The sequence below is a fragment of the Rhinoderma darwinii genome, chromosome 7 (assembly GCF_050947455.1).
Source record: "Rhinoderma darwinii isolate aRhiDar2 chromosome 7, aRhiDar2.hap1, whole genome shotgun sequence".
Lineage (NCBI taxonomy): Eukaryota > Metazoa > Chordata > Amphibia > Anura > Rhinodermatidae > Rhinoderma > Rhinoderma darwinii.
The window spans coordinates 14,384,058-14,409,060 of NC_134693.1; the positions used below are offsets into that span (position 1 = coordinate 14,384,058).

Consider the following 25,003-nt stretch of genomic DNA (forward strand, 5'->3'; position numbering starts at 1 on the left):
CACAGTGTTTTCTTGTAGTCTGTAATCCTGGCGACACATTTGTATATACAGCTCCTATGCAGACCGAATGGTACATTTTTTGTTTTTTTTAATCAATACTATTGCAAAACTGCTATATTTTTCATCGTAGATGCAATGAAGCAATAAAAAAATAAATTGGAAAGACCTTCAAAAAGTGTTTTTCATTTTTTAATATATCCCTTGAAAAAGGGGTAACATTAAAAAGATATGTCTACCCTTTATAGTGCAGCCCGGAGAAGTCGCGTTTTTACATGTTCACTGTGATATGAAGTACTATTCCTGGCATTGGGCTGTCTCCCGATTGGTGCTACTTAAAGGGGTATTTTGGTCGTAGCAAGTGATGGCATATCGCAGATCCTTCTCATTTTCTCCTTGCACCGTGTCACAGCCGTCCAGGCACTGTGCGGGTACTGATTTGGGCCGCTTCATTCGCGTGATCGTAGGGGTCCCAGTAGTCAGACCTCCACATGCAATATGCCATCACATGCTAATGCCAGAATACCCAATTAAAGGGGTTCTCAGCTTTGAACAATCCCTACTTCTTTATGGGTCCCTGGACAATACGCTGATCACAAAGTGTCCTTCTGCTGCGACCCCCAGCGATCAGCTATAATCAGAGAGGAAACCTGGCAGTAAGTGTTCAATGTCCCTGCAGCGCCACCACAGGGGAAATGAAGCATTACACAGCGTCCATTCATATCAATGTGTTATCTGTGTAATACAGGACACCAGAGAGAGAGAGAGACGCTCTCAACTCTGACAAAGATTTTGAACAAAGGACCCCCGTCTATAATGCAGAAATCACTAATGGGGTATATGGAAATGGATTTTCTAGACTGGACTACCCCTTTAATCAATGTGTCACTTTTTCGGTATATTAATATAAGAAGTTACCGAAACTTCTAATGGGCGATAGATTTTATTTATAGCAAATATTTCGTGTCAGTCATCATCGTAGGCTGGAACATCAATCGGCGAGATTTCAGTCCTCCAGTCTATGCAGATTTATTTATTTACAATTTAATTTTCTTCATAGCGAATGTTGCATTGCAGAAAAATTCTGGCTATACCGCGGGGTAGGTAGACATTTGAGGAGCAAAACCAACATTCATGAGACTACAACTCCTCCATCCTCTGTACAGCAGCAGATCATTATGTGCTTGCCTGGTGGCTAGCGAAATGCAAAGCTGCATTGTTAAGACCTACGCGCCCATTGAAGTCAACGGGTGTGTGAAAATCACGCATCGCACATGGATGCGCATCGGTGTGCGGTGCGTGATTTGAGCATGAATTCGATTGAAAAATCAGTCTGGAGTAATAAATCAGTAATACAGAACTCCACTCGTAATCAACATTTCCAGCTTAAAAGGGGTTTTCTGATAAATTGAAGCCATATTGCTAACATTTACCATCCCATTATAATCAGTGGCGTTCCGGCCGTAGTTCCCTGCAAAGTGGGCAGCCAGGAGAAAGACTGAAGGGGCCTCAATGCTAAACCAGCTCTGCAGCCCCTTCATCCTCCGGATCCATTGGGGTCCTGGCAGTCGAAATCTCCACCGATCATAAAGTGATGGCATAGCTTAGTGATATAGCATTACTTTGAGATAGGAAACCCCCTTTAAGCCAACATATAATGTTGGCTGGTGATCCAAATACTTTGCTTTACTTATCTTGTGCTGGTCTTGAGTTACAGTATGCCATCTCCTCTACTCACAACCAGAGCTGCATTCGGAATTCTGCTGGTCTCCTATTTCTGATCTCACGTTGATCAGCGTCTGTACAGAGCCTTTTCGCTGTATTTTCCCACAATTACGTGCATTACAGAAACCTAGCTAAGGGGTGACTCAGCACCTCGCTGCAAGTGGCAGCCAGCAGAATCTTGATGCAGCTTGTGAAGTGAATGGAGTATAAAATTTGATGTATATCAAGTTTAGAACAAGATACGTAAAGCACAGTAAAAGGTTACCCGTTATATGTAGATTTATACTGTGAAGGAGGTTTAAAAGTGGAGTGGTAGCTGTTAAATAATGCACTATCCGGAATTAACAGCAAAGAGCGACTAAAAGGCGGCAAAAACAATGATCAACCCTAATAAACAAATATTTAAAGGGTAACTAAACGTTCAAACTTCTGACATGTCATTGTGACTAGTCAGAAATTTTAATTGGTGGGGGTCCGAACATTGAAAACCCCACCAATCGCTAAAACGAAGTGCCCGTGTGAGCGCTCAGCCGCTTCATTTCGGTTTGGCTTTTTCCGTAAAATCAATGTATCGGATTACGGGTTTAATAGAAAGTCTAGGAGCCTATACTCCGCTACATTGGCTTTCCGGAAAAAAACGAACAGAAACAAACCAGCCGAGCGCTCACACAAGCACTTCTGCCGCTTCGTTTTAGTGATTGGCGAGGGTCTCAGTGCTCGGACCCCACCAATCAAATCTTCTGATGTGTCACCATGACACGTCAGAAGTTTGTTGAACGTTTAGTTACCCTTTAAAGTGGCTGTTTGAGGAGACAGTTCTAAATCCACCAAAAGAACTGGGTGAAAATAAAATGAGAAAAAGGGGGAATAATGGAGCATGCTGCCCCCTAGTGGATGTGTTTTTACCCACCTTCTACATCGCACTACTGATGAAGAAAAAAATTTTTTTTAAATGACCTAACTTTATGCTCAATGTATTACAATTTGGGATCTATATAACTGAATGTTGCTTTTTTAGTTTATGAGGCAGTCGTGCTGGGACATGGATGTATTGGACATATACATGATATGAAGATAATATATGGCTGTAAAACATGAGAAGATCCAAACAAATATTTCCAGCAATGTGTGTAGTTACATCGACATCCAAGTCCTAAGAGCCCCTACTCTCCGGATGCTGATCAGGTGGGGATCCGACTTCGCAGATATTCCATAATGGCGGCCGTCCCTTTGGCTAAAATAGCAGCCCGGGGATTTCTGAAAGGATTTCCATCCAGGCTCAAAGATCTGTGGAGAAGAAAACATTAATAGAAAGAGTGCAGCGCATCCTGCATTATAAGAGGTGTTGTCTACTTTGGACAATCACTTTCCACATGGCCTATTAAAGGGATTGTCCGATGACACAAACCGCCATTCAACCGTCTATTCTAACGTAACGAAGCACTTTAATTTATTGTTAGTCTTGTAAATGTACAGTTACCCCGTTTTGTCCGCTGGTCACGTGATGCATTTCTCTCAAAATACCCTTTTTCCGCTTACGTCACGCACGCATCCTCCGTAATGCTGTTCGCCGCTGTGTTCGGGTATATCATCGCCGAGTAAACCCACAGTGGGCCCTCCTTTCTACATGTATAACGGATCATGCGCCAATCGGCTTGCCAGACACATGCTCAGTTCAGCGCTCCCATTGCACCTGCGCCAGAGAGAAGATGGCGCATGGAGGTGAAGATGGCGGATGCTGGGAGTTGTAGGATATTATCACATGAGGGTGTAGCAGGCGGGCGCAGGGAGATGGATAATGCGGAGTAGGCGGGCAAAGGGTATTGAATTGAGCGGGCTGGCCTTACATTTCAGAGGTGTTTGGCTGGATATGAAGAGGGAAGACACGCCAGTGCCATGACGATAACAGACGCGGACCAGAAACGTAAGAGATAAACAGACGGAATCGTTGGATGGTATCATGGAAAGCGTTAGAAAAACGCAAAAACAGGTTAAAATGTATTTGTGGGATGTCAGGGTGCCTGTGAAGACCTGTGAGCAGTTTAAGAAAAAAAATTGAAAAAAAAAAACCCCCCAAAACTTATGGAAAACCCCTTTAAATAATGTACACGGAGGGAATAGTGATCCTCGAGAAAATCCCGGGACAGCTGCTGCATAGAGTGCAGGGGTTTTCCCACAAAACACATGAAAGGGGATACATGCGTGATCAACCAGGGGTACGGCCGCTGGGACCCCCCGCGATGAGAACGGAGGACCGAAAGCCCCCTAACTGCTCCATGAAAAGGACACACTGGTGCGCATGCTCGGCCAGCGCTCCATTAATTTCTATGAGACTTCCGGGACCGCTGTAAACGGCAGCTCCATAGAAATGAATGGAGCGCTGGTTGAGCATGGGTGCCAGCGCTTTCAGTCGCCTGTTCTCCTCATCGATGGGGGTCGCAGTGGCCGGACCCCTGGCGATCACGCATGTATCCCCTATCCTGTGGATAGGGGATCCATGAGTTTATGGGAAAATTCCTTTAAGTATTTACTATGTGTATTATTACATCAGGCAGGTCAGGTCTTGGGTGCAGCGTTATTTCTCCTGCAAGAACTCTGCCTCTTACCTAAGACTTTCACAGTTTCCCAGGGCTGGAGGTATTTGCAGGAGGTCATTATTCTGGAGGTCCAAGGTGGAAAGTTTGTTAAGTTTTATTAGCTGGAGAGGATCAACGGATCCAATCTGATTGGTGCTGAGGAGTATAGTCTCCAGCGTCGGGATCCGGTAGAGAACATCAGGGAATGTTTTAAATCTGGAAAAATGCAAGAAAGTAAAATCTGAATATATGATGATAATGTATGTAGGACTTATGCAATTCTCATTAAAAGGTTTCTCTAGGAATATATGAAGTGCTGATCCTGGGAACCTTAGCGGCAGGGGGGAGGTTTGGTCACTCACATGGCATCCATATATACCGGATGTGCACAGATCCCTATGAACAATTCCCAGATCTATGGACAGGAGTGATCGTCTGTTTACTTACATAGATCGGAGAGCAACGAGGGAAAGAATGAATGAGTGGAGGTAAACCATTAAAAGAATAAAGGGACAGTAACTTATTATTGTACTTTGTATGGCACAATAACGTTCACTGCATGTCATCATGGGGGTGGCGATACTGTACCTTTAAAAGCTAAAGGGTTATTCCAAACTCAGGATATACCATAAATATCTGATAGATACGGGACTTAAAGAGGTTATCTGGGCACGTGACGTTTTTTCATCCACAGGATAGATCATCAGTATGTCCGACACTCGGCTCCGCACCGATCAGCTGTTCTTCCAGCTGTGTCCGGGCACCAGATATTATGCGGTGTTCAATGCTGGAAGCAGATGGCTCTAGTCACGGTATAGCGGCCGTGCTGCAACACTGCGCTCATTCACTTGATGTGCCCAGATAACCCCTTTAACTGTGGGACCCACACATATCACCAGAACGGGGGTCATTCGACTCGTATGGCAGTCACCGCATCCAAGCAGAGAATAAATTGAGAGGTGGCCATGCATGTACGCGGGTCTCTCCATTAATTTCTATAGGAGGTACGACGCACACTTGCCGGGCCCCACATCTTTTAGAAATGCATTCCAAATCCTGTGGATATACCATAAATGTCTGAGCTGGGAATAACTCCCTTAATTTCTATTTATTTCTCACTCTTACCCTAATAATCCAGAACATCTGATATCCTGGTACTCGTCAGGTCCCATGTTTTGAAGTTGGAAACCCCCTTCCAAAAACATCTAACCAAAGTGCAGTATATGTGGAATACACAGCGCTGGTAAAATGGGAGAAAAGTTTTACCAACCTGTTGAAAGAAAGGATTATGGACTGCAGCCGCATTAGCGCCTCCAGCTCATCCGGGAGAGACACAAGAAAGTTGTTCCTGCATTTAAAGAAAACAAAAATAATCAAAATGCTCATTCAGGAAGCAAAGTAACCGGGGTAACTTGTCTGATAGACGAACAGCCAACAACTCCACGTGACAACACGGCTACACGAATAGCAAGATGTCAACGTTTAGCTCCCTATACAAAGAATTCATAGACCACGTGCACAAGTGTCAGGTAAAACTTATTTTTAAAATGTCATTTTATAATCCAGAGCTGCAGTCACTACGCAGACGCCAGAGCGGAGATCTCTCAGCATTTCTTCCTGGCTCATTGTTTGCGCACAGCTTGCTCTGGTAATGGGTTAGGGGGGTGTCGGACGACTATTTCCTATCACAACCAGCAGAATTGTGTATGCAGTTCTGGGTCATACTACAGGCCCGGCCACGCGGCCTATCAGCCCGGTCACGCGGCCGCGCCGTGGACTATCAGACCGGCCGCGCCGTGGACTATCAGACCGGCCGCGCCGTGGACTATCAGACCGGCCGCGACGTGGACTATCAGACCAGCCACGCGGCCGCGACGTCGACTTAAGCTTTAAAGGGGTTGTATGAGAATAGAAAAAAGTAGGGTCTGCTTTTCCCCCAGAATAGCTCTTGTCCATAGGCGGTGTCTGGTAATGCAACCCCATTCATATGAATACCACACACAGCCCATGAGCAGCTGAAGTTCTGGTTGTACAAAAAAGGAGAAAGCTTATTATGGAACAGAACAGATAATAGGACTCACCTCAGGTCTAGGTGTGTTAGTTTCAGCAGCATGCACAAATTTAGTGAAATTGTAGGGATTTTATTGAAGCCAAGGTTGACGTCACACGCTGAATCTTTCAGTTCTACAATCCTGTAAATAAAAAACAAACATTGGATTTTAAAGTTCATCCGAAATCCATGAACTCCTTCACGAACACCAAGTCCGTTCACACTGGTGGTTTCCACATCAGCTTCCCCTACGATTGGCTGCAGTTTCCGGTCTATTATAGCAGCTTTATATTACAGATTTTTCTTCGAGGCCCAGGAGCTTCACATTACGCTATTGACAGCCTCTCTATAGTCAGGGCTAGGATGTATGGTGCGCGTAAGAGGTAAACGTTTAGGGTGCAGCTCTCCCTCCTACCAACATTAAAAGTCCCCCTTCCCCCGTTATAAGTAGGAACGCTCACATAATGGCTGTCAGATGACAGCAGCTCCTTTTGCTATGGCAGACAACAGATATAAAATATTTACACACAATTTTTAATAAAATTATTAGTGCGCCTGAGAGCGACATAATTGGAAATATTTATTACTGAAATATTTTTTTACTCAAAACGGTAGAAAAATTAAATACTGCGGTAAATAAAACGGTAACGAATGCAGCCTGTAAAACCTTCCCTGCTGGATGAAGAGACCCGGGAGAAAACATGGGAATCTCTACACTAAGTGGGAAGCTTTTAAAATTCACGTCAAGGACTCTCGACAAGGACGGCTCTCGACTCTAAAAGTGCTGCGAAATTATCCGACGCTTCCCCCGACGCTCGGAAAGATCTCAGAATATCATTTGGATTCTCTTCCCCGTATTTTACCAATTCTTGCAATACAGCTGAAGTTTTAGAACGCCATTTATCTATAAGAGGCCGGCGAGAGAAGCCTCGTACAATTCATGGAAAGAGCCTCACAACTTGCAGTAATTCATCCATTAGAAAATTGAAGAAGTATGAAAAAAAATATTATAAAGGATATAAAAGTGAAATTTATAACATTCAGGTGCACTTATAAAGCTCCCTGCATTTTAGTTGTCTACTTTAATATTCATGGGATAGTTAAAAGAACTCTCCAGGAAAACGGATACACTGAGTTCTGCCTAGTGCAGGGCCTGAGGGGGCGGAGCATGACAAATTCAAAGAACAGCAAAAATAGTAGTCATGCTCCGCCCCCTCAGGCCCTGCACTAGTGTATCCGTTTTCCTGGCGAGTTCTTTCTTACTATCCCATGAAATATTAGACAACTAAAATGCAGGGAGCTTTAAAAGTGCATCTGATGTGTTGCTTTAACCCCTTAGTGACCACCAATACGCCTTTTCACGGCAGCCTAGTGCAAGTCCCGTGCAAGGTGGAGCGAGTGCTCGGCTTTCTGATGACAGACAGGCCCCTGCTCCAACGGTAGTGATCGAAAGTTTACTTAGATCGCGGCCGTTTAACCCCTTAAATGCTGCCGTCAATAGCGACCGCGGAATTTAAGACGTTTATAGAGGGAGGGGGCTCCCTCTGTCACCCATCGGCGGCCCTCAAATGCAATCACAGGCCTTTGTTGGGGTGCCACGGCAGCCGGGAACCTAACAAAGGCACGTACTAATAGATCGCCTGTCAGTTTTACACTGACAGGCAGTAATGCTCTGGTATACTAAGTATGCCAAAGCATTATGTCTGCGATCTAAAGATCGTATAGTGAAGTCCCCTAGTGGGAGTGGAAAAATAATTAATGACAAATAAAAATTATTAATCAAGGCTACAGTAAAAAAACAACAACATTTTTTCCATTAGAAAGTGGTTTTAGTTAGTAAAAGTGTAAAAAAAATAAAAAAAAATAAAAGTACACATATCTGGTATCGCCGCGACCGTAATGACCCAAACAATAAAGTTGCCATGTCATTTAAACAGTAAGGTAAACACCGCAAAAAAAAAACCACGCAAAACGATGGCGGAATTGCTATTTTTTTTACTTTGCCCCCCCCCAAAAAAAGTTAATCAATAAGTCCCATATGCCCCAAAAAAGTACCAATGAAAACTAAGTCTTGTCCCGCAAAAACAAGCCTACATATCACTAAATTGACGGAAAAATGAAAAAAAAAATAAGTTACGGCTCTTGGAAAGACGACGCAAAAACAAATAATTTTAGTTCAAAAGTGTTTTTATTGTACAAAAGTCATAAAACATAAAAAAATCTATACATATGTGTTATCGTCGTAATCGTACCGACCCATAGAATAAAGGTAATGTGCTATTTACGCCGCACAGTGAACCGCGTCAATTTAAAACGCATAGAACAATGGTGGAATATCAGGGTTTTTTTCTATTCCCACCCAAAAAAAAGTTAATAAAAAAATGATATGTACACAAAAACGGTGCCATTAAATAATACAACTAATCCCGCAAAAAAATAAAATAAAAAAAAGTCCTCATACAGCTATGTTGATGGAAAAATAAAAAAAAGTTAAAGCTCTTTAAACGCGATGATGTAAAAACAAAAGAAATTGCTTGGTCATTAAGGCCTAATATAGGTTGGTCACCAAGGGGTTAAAGGGGACTGGTCACCTCTCCTGACAGGTCTGTCTTAGAAAAAAATATTTGTATTTCCTATAAAATCACAATTCTGGAAAAAAAAATCTTAGAACACTACACTGTGCCGTTCCTCTGTTATTCTTCCTACAAAATTCTGAATAAATTGACAGCTGGGTGTTACCAGTTGGGGGTGTGTCCCTACACAAACTGACAATATCCAATCAGTGCTGGCAGTCTCCCATTGTGTAAGGACACGCCCCTTTGACCAGGAGAATTGACAACTGGGTGTTACCATTTATTCATACATTTCTAGGAGTAACAACAGAGAAGCGTCACAATGCAGAGTCCTAGGAAAATATGTTCCAGAATTCTTATTTCACGGGGAATACAATTATTCACTAAACAGACATGTCAGGAGAGGTGACGGCTCCTCTTTAACGAGAATTCCCTCCTAAAATAAAACATTCCCTGTAAATATGAATCTTTGTCATTCCCTTCTGTCAAATATGCTATTCAGGTGTTTTATCAGTTTCTCGGCGAGCTGGGTGACCACCAGTATTGCCGCCATTACAGATCTATGCAGAACGTCCTGCTGATGTGAGAAATTCAGAACCTTATATAGGACATTATAAATTGTATTTTACCTTAAAGGAACCTCGGTCAGCTGATTTTTGCTGAAATTTACGCTTGTGATGGGGGAACTTCCAACTGCATTGAAGACGGCATCAGGAATGGCCGGAGCTTGCTTATCACTAGAGGAATGGACAGATAAACAACCGCTAGACCTTATTTTCCTTGTATGTGGTTCCGTACGCTGCTTTCTGCTATGTTATTTATTTCTAGTACTTATAGAGCGCCAACATATTCTGCAGCGCTGTACAGAAGTAGTCATCGCTCACAATCTAAATTCCCTATCTTCCCACCGTGCTGCCCAGTTATCTGTTCTGCATGTAATACTACAATTCCCCTGTAGTGGCCTCTGCGGCTGGTTGCAGCTATCTCCTAGCAAGAACAGCTGATCGCCAGGGGTTTCTGAAGCCAGACCTGCAGTGATCACCTGCTGGGTCGGACTGAATTTTAAATGGGGTTGTCTTGAGACAAAAGTGGTTGTCCAGGAAAGAGACAGCTGCTCTCTTCCAAAAACAGCGCCACACCTTTGCACAGGTTGTATGTGGAATTGCATCTCAACCCCATACACTTCAATGGAGCTGAAATGCAAAGCCAGACGTAACATATGGACAGGTGAGCTGCTGTTTTTGGGACAAAGCAGCCATGTTTTTATAATCCTGGACATCCCCTTTAAGTATTTTTTCAACCTTGAAATGTTAATCTAAGGCTATGCTCACATCTGCTTCAGGAATCGGTTCATGGGTTCCGTCGGAGCTTTCCGTTTGCATCACCGTTGATTTCAATGGTGACGGATCCGGTGGAAATGGTTTTAGTTTGTTTCAGTTTGGATTCCGTTCATGGGTTCCCCTGACAGAAAGCTCAGACGGAGCCCTGACGCAGATGTGAACGCAGCCTAAATGTGTCATTTAGCAGCTACTGAATTAAAGGGTTCGCTACGCTTTTAGCAAAGTGTTGAATAGTGTTAAAAACCGAAGCCGGAGCTCAGGTATGGGTGAAGGAGAAGATCGCTGATCATTTACATCTATAGTGTCTGCTCAGAGGACTGGATATAAATAAAACAGGTTAAAGGAATTATCCAGGATTTGACAATTGATGGCCTATTCTTAGGACAGGCCACCAATCTTAGATCGGTGGGGGTCCAACTCTTGGTACCCCTGCCGATCAGCTGTTTAAAGGGGCCACTGCACTTATACAAGTGCCGAGGCCCCTTTTTTGTTTACATCGATTTCCTTATTGTTAGCACTTGCAGCGGCTGTGCAGCATTCTCTAATTCCATTTAAGCAGCAGATCGAGGGGGGTCCCGAGAGTCGGACCCCCCACCAATTTAATATTGACAGCTTATCTTAAGGACCATGAAGTTTAAAGAGGCTCTGTCACCAGATTTTGCAGCCCCTATCTGCTATTGCAGCAGATAGGCGCTGCAATGTAGATTACAGTAACGTTTTTATTTTTAAAAAACGAGCATTTTTGGCCAAGTTATGACCATTTTCGTATTTATGCAAATGAGGCTTGCAAAAGTACAACTGGGCGTGTTGAAAAGTAAAAGTACAAGTGGGCGTGTATTATGTGCGTACATCGGGGCGTGTTTACTACTTTTACTAGCTGGGCATTCTGATGAGAAGTATCATCCACTTCTCTTCAGAACGCCCAGCTTCTGGCAGTGCAGCACTGTGACGTCACTCACAGGTCCTGCATCGTGTCGGCACCAGAGGCTACAGTTGATTCTGCAGCAGCATCAGCATTTGCAGGTAAGTAGCTACATCGACTTACCTGCAAACGCCGATGCTGCTGCAGAATCATCTGTAGCCTCTGGTGCCGACACGATGCAGGACCTGTGAGTGACGTCACAGTGCTGCACTGCCAGAAGCTGGGCGTTCTGAAGAGAAGTGGATGACACTTCTATACACAACGCCCAGCTAGTAAAAGTAGTAAACACGCCCCGATGTACGCACATAATACACGCCCAGTTGTACTTTTACTTTTCAACACGCCCAGTTGTACTTTTGCAAGCCTCATTTGCATAAATACGAAAATGGTCATAACTTGGCCAAAAATGCTCGTTTTTTAAAAATAAAAACGTTACTGTAATCTACATTGCAGCGCCTATCTGCTGCAATAGCAGATAGGGGCTGCAAAATCTGGTGACATAGCCTCTTTAAAATCCCAGATAACCCCTTTAAGAGGAGCCTGTATGGATGAACGTATGCAATGTAGTTCTTTCATTTTGCAGCTTCTGTCCCCAATATCAGCACTTCGTACCAAATGTTTACAATGTGTCGGTATAAATAAATGACATCCCATCTAGTGCATCCACCTGGAAAAAAAAATGGCGCGTGTAATACCTGTACTCTAAGTTCTTCAATGTGGCAATGGCGTGAGCATTCACGAGAGCATCGCTTGGCATGGTCATGGCTGTGACCACAGGAGCCGCTCCCTGTTCAGACTTTGGATCTGTAAAACAAACAAGTCGCTTCTTCTTTAGGACCCCAACAGCAAATGTAATTTCTTTGTTAGTCTGATAAGAGTGTGTGCTCTTTAGATAATATGCTATGAGAATGTTACTTCAGGAAGTATGTAGTTACCGTAAATCCACCAGAACGCTGTTGACGTTAGATCAGGGCAGTGACCCCATTACCCAGAATGCCCTGGCACAGTAGCAATACCCACGCAATCAGTATGGTCTACTAGTGCCTGCTGCTCATGACAAGGACACTGGTCAAAGGTCGGCAGCCAGTTAAAGGGGGTTCTCTCATGAAGACAATCTCTGCCCATATGTCATGTTAAAGAGGCTCTGTCACCAGATTTTGCAACCCCTATCTGCTATTGCAGCAGATCGGCGCTGCAATGTAGATTACAGTAACGTTTTTATTTTTAAAAAACGAGCATTTTTGGCCAAGTTATGACCATTTTTGTAGTTATGCAAATGAGGCTTGCAAAAGTCCAAGTGGGTGTGTTTAAAAGTAAAAGTCCAAGTGGGCGTGTATTATGTGCGTACATCGGGGCGTGTTTACTACTTTTACTAGCTGGGCGATGTGTATAGAAGTATCATCCACTTCTCTTCAGAACGCCCAGCTTCTGGCAGTGCAGACACAGCCGTGTTCTCGAGAGATCACGCTGTGTCGTCACTCACAGGTCCTGCGTCGTGTCAGACGAGCGAGGACATCGGCACCAGAGGCTACAGTTGATTCTGCAGCAGCATCGGCGTTTGCAGGTAAGTCGATGTAGCTACTTACCTGCAAACGCCGATGCTGCTGCAGAATCAACTGTAGCCTCTGGTGCCGATGTCTCCTCGCTCGTCCGACACGATGCAGGACCTGGGGCAGGAAGTGAGTGATGTCACAGCGTGATCTCTCGAGAACACGCTGTGTCTGCACTGCCAGAAGCTGGGCGTTCTGAAGAGAAGTGGATGATACTTCTCATCAGAACGCCCAGCTAGTAAAAGTAGTAAAAACGCCCGATGTACGCACATAATACACGCCCACTTGTACTTTTACTTTTAAACACGCCCAGTTGTACTTTTGCAAGTCTCATTTGCTTAAATACAAAAATGGTCATAACTTGGCCAAAAATGCTCGTTTTTTAAAAATAAAAACGTTACTGTAATCTACATTGCAGCCCCTATCTGCTGCAATAGCAGATAGGGGCTGCAAAATCTGGTGACAGAGCCTCTTTAAGGCTTATGAACACCCTAGATGGGGGTCCCCCGTACACCCCCCACCTTGTGCCAGAAATGGGAGCTGCTCTACAAGAGTTTTGAGCCCACACATCCCCCTGCACTTATGGAAGAGTTTAGGGGTCACAACTGGACTAAATGCACTTTTTTTTCTGAACTTTAATAAACATTGCTGGTATTTGAAGGGGTCGTCTCAACAATGGTAACCCCTTTTCATGAAGGAGCCGCGGAAGCGATCATTAGATTGCCGCGGGTCCGGCTCCTGCCAAATAGCTGATTTTGCTGGTGGAATCTGTGGCCAGTCGGGCAGCAAAGGAAATGTAGTATTACAAGGCGATCATTGACATGAAGACAACATTTGAATGGCTGCCATGTATCGCTACTATTACATGAGGAAATTAAAAGTGCATTCAGTCCAGTCGCAAGCATAAAAATGTGTGGCCCTAAGCCGGGTTCCTAGCATCATAGTTATGTACGACGCTAGGAGTCCCTGCCTCGCTGCCGGACAACTGTCCCGTACTGTAATCATGTTTTCAGTACGGGACAGTAGTTCCACGGAGAGGCAGGGACTCCTAGCGTCGTACATAACTATGATGCTAGGAGCCCGGCTCCCTGCAGTGTGTTCGGTCCGGGACTTGCGGCCGAAATACGTTCCGTCCATTACGGACGTAATGTGCTCGTGTGATTCCAGCCTAACCCTTTCAGAGGTGCAGGGGGATGCGGAGAGACAAAAAGGTTTAGCTACCCTGTGCTTATACTCATTGTTCATAAGGCTGGATTCACACAGGTGGTCAGAAATACTGCAGATTTTTCGTGCGGATCTTCTGTGGATTACAGTCCTAGCATTGCGGAAGAGATCTGAATAAATCTTATTCACATGCAGGAGAACATTTTCTGGATGGAAATCCGAGCATTTTGCGGATATGAAAAATCACTGCGGATTTCACCCTTTCAACCTAGAAGGGGTAAATTCTGTAGCAAAATCTGCAGAATTTTTACTCTGTGTGAATCCGGCCTAAAGGTATGTTCAGACACGGCGGATCCGCAGCGAAATCTGCAACAAAGGAATACAATGCAAGTGAATAAGGTTTGACAGAACCCCATTCACACGCAGCAGAAAAAAAATCTGTATTTATTTTGGGGCATACTGTGGACCTTCAAATCCGCAGCATGTCCTATATGCAGAGGATTTGCCACAGATTTTGCGACGGGTGAAATCAGCGGCGGATCTTGCTGCAAAAGAATTCTGCATCCTAAAACAAAAAAATAAGTCTTATCCCAAGACACCTTATTACGTGCACAACTGTGGATCTTGGATTATTGTCACGGAACTCAATAACAGAATGAAAATACAAAAAAAAATAAACCTGATCTACTAGAAAATATCATTACCTGGAACTTGAATTCTGCCTCTTAAATACTTCAGTAGTTCCTGGGTACCTTTCTAAAATTGGAAACAGTGCAAAATAATTAAAGGGTAACTAAACTTCCAATAAACTTCTGACATGTCATAGTGACATGTCAGAAGTTTTGATCGCTGGGGGGTCTAAGCACTGAGACCCCCACCGATCGCTAAAACGAAGTGGCAGAAGCACTCGGGTGAGCGCTGAGCCGCTTCGTTTCTAGCTTGGCTATTCGATAAAAGTCGATGAGAAACTAAGAGGTTCAGTGCTCCCCTGAATGCTTCTGCTGTTTCGTTTTAGGGATCAGTGGGGGTCTCAGTGCGGAGACCCCCAGCGATCAAATCTTCTGACATGTCAGAAGTTTATTGGAAGTTTAGTTACTTTAACAAAAAAAAAAAAAAAAAAAAAAAAAGGTATAAAAATAGTAGAATTAATATTAAACATTTACGTCATACATGATACCAATGATTACAAATCTGGACAGGTCCAAAATGTATAAACAGTCTCCAGTTTTACTTACACTGAGAATATCCCTCCTAATGCCCCGCAAGGGATTGCCTTCCAGCTGAAGAGATTTTAAATTCTGAAGATTTGCAAGGGAACTCGGCAGACTGCAAAGAAAGAAAGTTATAAGATTTCATTTGAAACCATTCTTAAAGAGTCTCTGTCACCACATTATAAGTGCCCTGTCTCCTATATAATGTGATCGGCGCTGTAATGTAGGTGACAGTAATGATTTTTATTTAGAAAAACAATCTATTTTAAACCACTGTAGGAGCGATTTTAGCTTTATGCTAATGAGTTTCTTAATGCCCAACTGGGCGTGTTTTTACTTTAGACCAAGAGGGCGTTGTACAGAGGACGCTGTATGACGCTGACCAATCAGTGACCAATCAGCGTCATGCACTTCTCTCCATTCATTTACACTGCACTAGCGATATAGTTATATCACTATGTGCAGCCTCATACACAAGCCCTAACATTACTAGTGTCCTGACAATGAATATACATCACTACCAGCCTGGACGTGATGTGTATTCAGAATCCTGACACTTCTGTAGCGTCTCTGTGAGATTCCAGCAAGGCAAACGTAATCTCGCGAGATTACGATGTAACCGGTCATTTCAAACGAGATTACGCTTGCCTTGCTGGAAATCTCACAGAAAAGATTCAGAAGTGTCAGGATTCTGAATAGACATCACGTCCTGGCTGGAGTTAATGTATATTCATTATCAGGACACTGCAGTAATGTTAGTGTATGTGGCTGCACATAACGATATAGCTAGATCGCTAGTGCAGTGTAAATGAATGGAGAGAAGTGTATGACGCTGATTGGTCACTGATTGGTCAGCGTCATACACTCCTCTGTACAACGCCCTCTTGGTCTAAAGTAAAAACACGCCCACTTGGGCATTAAGAAACTCATTAGCATAAAGCAAAAAATTGCTCATAAAGTGGTGAAAATAGATCGTTTTTCTAAATAAAAATCATTACCGTCACCTACATTACAGCGCCGATCACATTATATAGGAGACAGGGCACTTATAATGTGGTGACAGAGACTCTTTAAGCAAACCAGAGACATCATCTAGATGTTGGTTTCAGCTGACCACGGTCTCACCCGACTCCCTTAAAAAGGCACTGCCTCTCGAACACAACCGCTTTTGACAAAGAAGCCGACACGGCGATCAGTTGACCATTCTGGGTCAAGCTTCTCTACCCCCCCAAAGATCACCTGATATCACCGGGGATACCCAGCAAGTCTTACATTTCCATTGCAGGGGAAATGTAGCATTACATCCCGGCCAAGTAACACACGGATGCGCCGGGTCCGTCAGAGCAGGAGTCGCTCTTATATAGCAACTTTCATTACGGTACATAAGGGGGGCCCCGAGCTATGGATCCCTCTCTATGGCATCCTTAAGCCCTAATGGGGCATATGGACAGGGGTTGACATGGTGAGACAAAAAGAATCGGACAGGTTGGAATCCTACCCGTCTTATCACTTTGGTCTGTCCATCATCTGACATCATGTTCGGCCCCTGTGCACACCACGTTTATGGCCGTGCAGTTTTAGAATACATTTTTCCACCCGAAACACACTGAACCGTATGCAAAAAATGTATACATACTTCCATGATAACAAAGGACACTCTTGGTATATCTTTGGCCCATAGAAACCAATAGGTACATCACAGTTTACGTTTAGATACTTTTTTTTTTTTTGCTATTCCTGCTGATGTAACCAAGAATCGTGATGTGAAAAGAAAAAAAAATGTTTTTATTTCTGATCAATTCTTCTCCATTTCTTTATGTATCAAACCCGTCTATTTCTAAACTTGCAGTGAGGTCACATTCACACGTCAGTATTCTGGTCAGGATTTTGCTTCAGTATTTGGAAGCCAAAACCAGGAGTGGATCCAAAACACGGAATAAGTGACAATCTCCCCATTATTCTTTTTTTGGTTTAGAAAAATAATGACCAGAATACGGACGTGTGAAAGTGGCCTAATGTTGTGGTGATGTTTCGGTAACTCTTACCTGCCCAGGTCATTATTGGTCAGATCCAGCCGCTCCAGTCCTTTCAGTAAAGCAATTTCCTCAGGTAAGGTCTTCAGCTTATTATCCCTCAAGTCCAGAATGCTGAGACCCCCCAAATGTGATAAGTGCTGGGGGCCCAGAGTATTTATTTGGTTGTTACCAACATGCAGCTCCTGAAGGGTTAATGTTCAGTAGATTTTATTACTCAACATAAATTGTTTGCCAAAGACTAAACAGCTGCCTATCAAAGTCACACATCATATGGTTATTCCCATCATTGGAAGGGATCGCATATCGCTAGGATACGCCACCGCGATCTAATCGAAACCAACCACTTGGACCTCCACCGTTCCTGAAAATGAAGGGGCTCCAGTGATAGTTTAGGGTCTCGGCCACGTCAGTATTTTTTGCGCTCCTGGCCGATCGCTGTGCAAGGGAACTGCGGCACATCTCCATTTACGTGAACGGGGTCGGCGGCAGTTACTTGCACAGCGGGTGCCCGGGAGAACCGCCGAGCAGGGAAAACGTTGAACTTGCCACAGCGCTAAATCAGAGCTGCAGTCCCTTTCTCAGAATCATAGAGGTCCCGGCCATCGATCAGAAAGTGATGGCACATCCGAGCTATATGTAATCCCTTTCTGTGATGGGAAAACCCCTTAAGGCCTTGTTCAGACTGAGTTTTTTTGCGGGCGGAAAAATCTGACTCAAAATTCCTTCAGGAATTTTGAGGCAAATTTGGACTTTGCCAGCAGAACATTTGCTGCGTCTTTCGCCCGCGTCCATTGAGCGCCGCAGGCAAAAAAACGCAGTGAAAAACGCGATCTCTGCCACCCATTGATGTCAATGGGAGGTCAGAGACGGAAACACCTGACGAGCATGTCGTTTCTTTTTCCCGCAAGCGTTTTTTTTACTGCTTCTTCTCCCATTGAAATTAATGGGGGGCGATTTCAGGCGTTTTTTGGCGCGGTTTCCGCATCAAAATGCTCCGGTTTTTTTTTTGTTAACCATTTTTTACATATCCATTTTTTCTGCAGCCTCCTAATACCTGCACTTTTTTTTTTTCAAATTGTCCCCTTCGTTGTCCTGCTACGGCCGCCTCTCCGTTTTATTGCTTAATATGCTCATTACTAGCATCAACTACAGGGAGCAGACCTGAGCTCTCCTCAGTGGGCGTTCTCTTCTCCCAATCAATGCGTACGGTTTCACAGCGATGCTAATCTCGCGAGATTTCCCTAGACCAGCCTCTGCAACCCGGTCATTCCAGAGCCATATTAATTAAACCGTGTCACAACGAGAGAGAATAAAACGCCCACTGAGGGGAGCGGAGGTCTCCTCCTCCCTGTACCAATGCTAGCAATTCGCATATTGGGCGCCAAAACGGGGAGCCGGCCAAAGTGGGACAATTTGATCAGAAACGACTAGTGACGGGTCCTCTTTAAGGAGCGTGATAACGTCACCTTCAGTCGCTTGCAGTTGGGCAGCTCGGGCAGAAACGTCAGCTTGTTCAGTTTTAGGTACAGCTGCTCCAGAGAATTCATTCCAGATAACGAAGTGGGCACGTCTTCAAGAAGATTTGATGTGCAATCCAGCTGTCTAAGGCCTTCAGGAAATATAGAAAGACAAAGTGTGACACAAAGCTCCAAATCCCCTGCATAGCCATAGAGTTAAATGATACATTTCTGTCAGCCTGCAGCCACCACTAGGGGGAGCTCTAACAAGTCTTACATTTCAGGGCACTGATTTCAGCAGGAAGAGCTTTCAGCTTGTTGTTGGACAAGTTGAGCTGACCAAGATGGGTCAGACCTCCGAGGCATCCTGAGATGTTCTGCAGACTGTTATTGGAAAGGTCCTGTAATTGAAGAATATTTTACCCATGAACACAGAAATCGTGCTGCAGATTCATCTACTACAAGGGGTTGTCCAGGATTAAAAAACACATGTCTGCTTTCTCCCAGAAACAGCGCCACACCAGTCCACAGGTTGTGTGTAGTATTGCAGCTCAGCCGCATTCACTTCAATGGAACCAAACTGCAACACAACCCGCGGACAGGTGTGGCGCAGTTTCTGAAAGAACGCAGCCAAGTGTTTTCTAAACCTGGACCACCCTTTTAACCTTCCTATGCGCTGCCTACAACCCTGAGGGGAACGTACCAGCTCCTCCAATCCGGCCAGTTGTCCAAGCGCCTCTGGTATCTCCTGCAGCCGGTTGTGCTGGGTGAGAAGGCTCTTGAGATTCTGCAGCTGTGCCAGCGCCGGTGGCAGCGACCTCAGGTTATTGTGGCTGGTAAATACACAGGACGTCCGTAAGAAGATGCAAATCAAAACTATAATGAATATATAGACCCCCCCCCCCGCTATCAACGACAACGGGCGCTCGTGATCCCGTATACCTGACATTCAGCTTCTGCAGGTTCACCAGCTCGCCGATGGCACCGGGAAGCTCCGTCAGGAGGTTGTCATGAACCTGCGAATACAGATCAGTGTCAATCCTCCATCTGCCCGTATACAAGCGTCTATAGCGCTCCGGCGATCAGTGGTATCGCTCAACGCACTTCAGGGATCATGACAATTTTTAGCGGTTCCTTTAATCTGGCATCCGCCAATCCATAAATTCGGATAATCTTATTTATCACGAGGCCAGAACAGAATCAATTAGGGGAGTTATATATTTTTCTATGACCGTCCAGTAATTCTGAATCTCTGATAATCCGCCACCCATCAGATCGTATGAGGCCGCATTCACACGAACGGTGGTCAAATCGGACGATTTGCAGCCGTGCGGGAACCGTTTTCACGGATCTCTCAGACTTTATTCTATTGAGGCATCCAGGAAAACGGGCAAAACCAGGACAGGTTCTATTTTTATTTACGGGCCGTTCACAAGGTCCTTTTAAAAAAACGACCATGTGACTAGCCCCATAGACATGCATTGATTTTAATGCATCTGTGTGGCGAGCGTTAAAAAACCCTCCGTCACACGACCGACCTATTATCCAGGCCGTGTGAATAAGCCCCTAATGTCAGATTAAAAAAAACTTCACTGTATTAACCACTTAAAGACCAGACTCCCTTATTTTTTAATTACCGCGTTCTAAAAGCTGTAAAATTGTTCGCCGATATAGCTGAGGGGGGCTTGTTTTTAGCGGTATGAGATGGTGATTTTATTGGAACCATTTTCGGGTACATCGGACGAATTGATTAACTTATAGTTCTTTATTTGGGGGGGGGATAGAAAAAAAAAAAAGGATTTGCTCCGTTGCTTTTTGCATTTTTTTTGTGCGGCGTTCACCACGTGATGTAAAGCGTTGACTTTATTGTTCGGATGGCGGCGATACCATATATGTGTATTTTTATTTATTTTTTACACTTTGGAAAATTGTTTTTATCCTTTTTTAAGTTTTTTTTTTTAAATAAACTTTATTATTTCACACATTTGATACATTTTTTCCTCCCCACTACGAAAGGTCACAACGTGATCTCAGATATAATGCTTTATATATACTCAGTATAAGGTAAAAGGGACAGGCGGTCTATCGGGATGTCGCCTCTGGCACGATTTACTAGGCATACAACTATGGCAGGCCTGAAGTGGGACTTTGTTAGGCACCCGGCTGCCATGGCTACCGGCGATTGCATTCACTGGCCACCGATAGGCGACAGAATAAACCCCCTCCTCTTCATCAAACCACTTAAAGAGGCTCTGACACCAGATTATCAATCCCTATCGCATGTGATCGGTGCTGCAATGTAGATAACAGTAACGTTGTTTTTTTATTTTTTTTTAAAAACGATCATTTTTGGCCAAGTTATGAGCTATTTTATATTTATGCAAATGACCTTTGAAATGGACAACTGGGCGTGTTTTTTTTCGTACTTCCAACTGGGCGTGTATTGTGTTTTTACCAACTGGGCGTTGTGAATAGAAGTGTATGACGCTGACAAATCAGCATCATTCACTTCTCATCGTTCCCACCCAACTTCTTTCACTAAAGACACAGCGTGACGTCACCCACAGGTCCTTCAACCTTGGCGTCTGTCAGAGAAGATACATCGGCTGAAAGGCATCCAAAAGGTTAATATGCTCGTCTCTAGGGAGTTTGCTATGCTTACCTGCACATGGTGATGCTGCTGCAAATTCAACTGTACGCCTGGAGCGGATGTGTCTTCTCTCTTCCGACAGCAAGGTTGAAGGACCTGTGGGTGACGTCACGCTGTGTCTGCAGTGAAAGAAGCTGGCTGGGAATGATGACGTCACCCACAGGTCCTTCAACCTTGGCGTCGGAAGAGAGAAGACACATCAGCTCCAGGCGTCAGAGGCTACAGTGCAGGGAATGTGCAGGTAAGCATAGTAAACTCCCTAGAGACGAGCATATTAACCTTTTGGACGCCTTTCAGCCGATGTATCTGCTCTGACCGACGCCAAGGTTGAAGGACCTGTGGGTGACGTCACGCTGTGTGTCTTTAGTGAAAGAAGCTGGGTGGGAACGATGAGAAGTGTATGATGCTGATTTGTCACTGATTGGTCAGCATCATACACTTCTATTTCACAACACCCAGTTAGTAAAACAAGTAAACACGCCCAGTTAAAAAAAATACACGCCCAGTTGGAAATACGAAAAAAAACACGCCCAGTTGTCCATTTCAAAGCTCATTTGCATAAATATAAAATTGCTCATAACTTGGCCAAAAATGAGCGTTTAAAAAAAACAAAAAAAAAAAAAACCTTACTGTTCTCTACATTGCAGCGCCGATCCCATGCAATAGGAGATAGGGATTTGATAATTTGGTGACAGAGCCTCTTTAAATGCTGCGGTCGCTATTAACCACAGCATTTAAGGGGTTTAAACGACCGAGATCCGAGTCATCCCCGTTGCCGGCCTTTGCAGTGGGAGACGCTGTCAGTCATGGCCGTGTTGCAGTCTCGTGCTGGGAGCGCCAATCGTTTATTCCCCTGGACTTTAGGGGCTGCAACATAAGGGGCTTCCCGCGACACATCTCGTCCTATAAACTGCACAATGTTTGACCGCATGGTGTAAAAAGGATTTTTGGCCACATGACAAACCACCCCGCGAAACGGTACCAACGGAGAAACGACGTAAAATGAGACTTGTGAGCAGCAGCAGCAGCGAGACGTACGTCCAGCACCACCAGGGCGGGCAGCAGCTTGAGGTCTTCAGGCAGAGACGGCAGCTTATTGGAAGACAGAAACAGTTTAGTGAGATCCGTCTGTTCCCACCAACGGTCGGACGCATCAAACTGGACGTTGCTGTGAGCCTCCTCGGGGGTGTCCAGATTTATTCTCCAAACGCTCGCAGGAACTGGACAAAAATACAAAGCAAATTTTAAAAAAATGAATAAATGGACGCAAACAACCTCCGCTTTTATAAACGTGTGGCAATTATGCGGCAGCCAATATGGTCGCCATGTGCCGGCGTCACCTATCATTAAAAGGCAACCACAATCAAGAGTTGGGCGTTAGTGGTAACGGGCTAAAGTCGCAGCTTGCCCACAGGTCGTCGCCTTCTACGGCGAGGAAAAAACAAAACGCTGTGACGCACGAAAATCGTATCATGTGACTGCCGTGGCACCAGAAGAATGGGACGTACACAGTGATGGCCTCACCGGGGGTATCCATGACAACACCACAGCCTGCTCAGAGCCCCCGAGACCCCACCTCACCTGTCCTGGCCCCCCCAGACCTCCCTCACCTGTCCTGGTCCCCCCAGACCTCCCTCACCTGCCCTGGTCCCCCCCAGACCTCCCTCACCTGTCCTGGCCCCCTCAGACCTCCCTCACCTGTCCTGGCCCCCTCAGACCTCCCGCACCTGTCGTGACCCCCTCAGACCTCCCGCACCTGTCCTGGCCCTCAGACCTCCCTCACCTGTCCTGGCCCCCTCAGACCTCCCTCACCTGTCGTGACCCCCTCAGACCTCCCTCACCTGTCCAGGCCCCCCCAGACCTCCCTCACCTGTCCAGGCCCCCCCAGACCTCCCTCACCTGTCCAGGCCCCCCCAGACCTCCCTCACCTGTCCTGGCCCCCTCAGACCTCCCTCACGCGTCCTGGCTCCCTCACCCTCGCTCAGGCCTCTTCCTGATAGATTTAGCTGTCCACTCTTCCTGGCCGCCTTGATCAGTCCCTGAGGTACAGCCGGCTCCTTGTCTTTCTGGTCTTTGAAACCGGCCCGGGGATCCCCGGTGATTCCCCCCCTCTTGAACCGAGACATGACAGGCAAGGTCCGGTGGGTGCAATTCAAACACAGGCAGCCCGCCCAGAGCTGACAGCGGCCGGATGAGGCACTAGATGGCGCCCGAGAGCAGCATGACTAATATGGTGGCGGCGTGTACATGAGGTAATCTTGTCTGTATCCCGTCCAGCCGCAGCACAGGGAGACGGAGCGCTGCTGTGTCCAGACGAAGGAAGCCGGGCCAATCACATGAGGAGCTCCAACAACGGGAAACTACAACCCCCAGCATGCCCCAACAACCTGCGTCTGTAAGGGATTCCTGGGAGTTGTAGTTTCCTGACGGCTGAAGCGCTGCTTTTTCTATTTTTGTGAACGATATGAGAGAAAAAAATTGATACAAGACACCAACATACACATTGTACCAGTAATATACCCACTAATACCAGTCACCACCCTGCCCCCCACTAACACCAGTCACCACCCTGCCCCCCACTAATACCCGTCACCACCCTGCCCCCACTAATACCAGTCACCACCCTGCCCCCCACTAATACCAGTCACCACCCTGCCCCCACTAATACCAGTCACCACCCTGCCCCCACTAATACCAGTCACCACCCTGCCCCCACTAATACCAGTCACCACCCTGCCACCCACTAATACCAGTCACCACCCTGCCCCCACTAACACCAGTCACCACCCTGCCCCCCACTAATACCCGTCACCACCCTGCCCCCACTAATACCAGTCACCACCCTGCCCCCCACTAATACCAGTCACCACCCTGCCCCCCACTAATACCAGTCACCACCCTGCCCCCACTAATACCAGTCACCACCCTGCCCCCCACTAATACCAGTCACCACCCTGCCCCCACTAATACCAGTCACCCTACCCCACTAATACCAGTCACCACCCTGCCCCCACTAATACCAGTCACCACCCTGCCCCCCACTAATACCAGTCACCACCCTGCCCCCCACTAACACCAGTCACCACCCTGCCCCCACTAATACCAGTCACCACCCTGCCCCCCACTAATACCAGTCACCACCCTGCCCCCCACTAATACCAGTCACCACCCTGCCCCCCACTAATACCAGTCACCACCCTGCCCCCCACTAATACCAGTCACCACCCTGCCCCCCACTAACACCAGTCACCACCCTGCCCCAACTAATACCAGTCACCACCCTGCCCCCACTAATACCAGTCACCACCCTGCCCCCACTAATACCAGTCACCACCCTGCCCCCACTAATACCAGTCACCACCCTGCCCCCCACTAATACCAGTCACCACCCTGCCCCCCACTAATACCAGTCACCACCCTGCCCCCCACTAATACCAGTCACCACCCTGCCCCCACTAACACCAGTCACCACCCTGCCCCCCACTAACACCAGTCACCACCCTGCCCCCACTAATACCAGTCACCACCCTGCCCCCCACTAATACCAGTCACCACCCTGCCCCCCACTAATACCAGTCACCACCCTGCCCCCCACTAATACCAGTCACCACCCTGCCCCCCACTAACACCAGTCACCACCCTGCCCCCACTAATACCAGTCACCACCCTGCCCCCCACTAATACCAGTCACCACCCTGCCCCCCACTAACACCAGTCACCACCCTGCCCCCACTAATACCAGTCACCCTACC

The 25,003-nt window shown here is 45.9% G+C and overlaps 1 protein-coding gene across 1 annotated transcript; it reads right to left on the reverse strand.

Moving 5' to 3' along the window:
* Window positions 1-1,010: 1,010 nt before the first annotated feature.
* On the reverse strand, window positions 1,011-23,547 carry LRRC40 (leucine rich repeat containing 40). The gene is made up of 15 exons (XM_075832832.1): window positions 23,227-23,547; window positions 22,290-22,471; window positions 19,544-19,617; window positions 19,305-19,434; window positions 18,879-19,002; window positions 18,611-18,753; window positions 17,154-17,326; window positions 15,133-15,223; window positions 14,602-14,653; window positions 11,879-11,987; window positions 9,551-9,658; window positions 6,380-6,490; window positions 5,569-5,646; window positions 4,329-4,514; window positions 1,011-3,009 (listed from the first exon to the last, which is right to left on the reverse strand). The coding sequence occupies exons 1-15, from the start codon at window positions 23,375-23,377 to the stop codon at window positions 2,904-2,906; spliced, it is 1,818 nt and encodes a 605-aa protein (XP_075688947.1). The 5' UTR covers window positions 23,378-23,547; the 3' UTR covers window positions 1,011-2,903.
* Window positions 23,548-25,003: the final 1,456 nt, after the last annotated feature.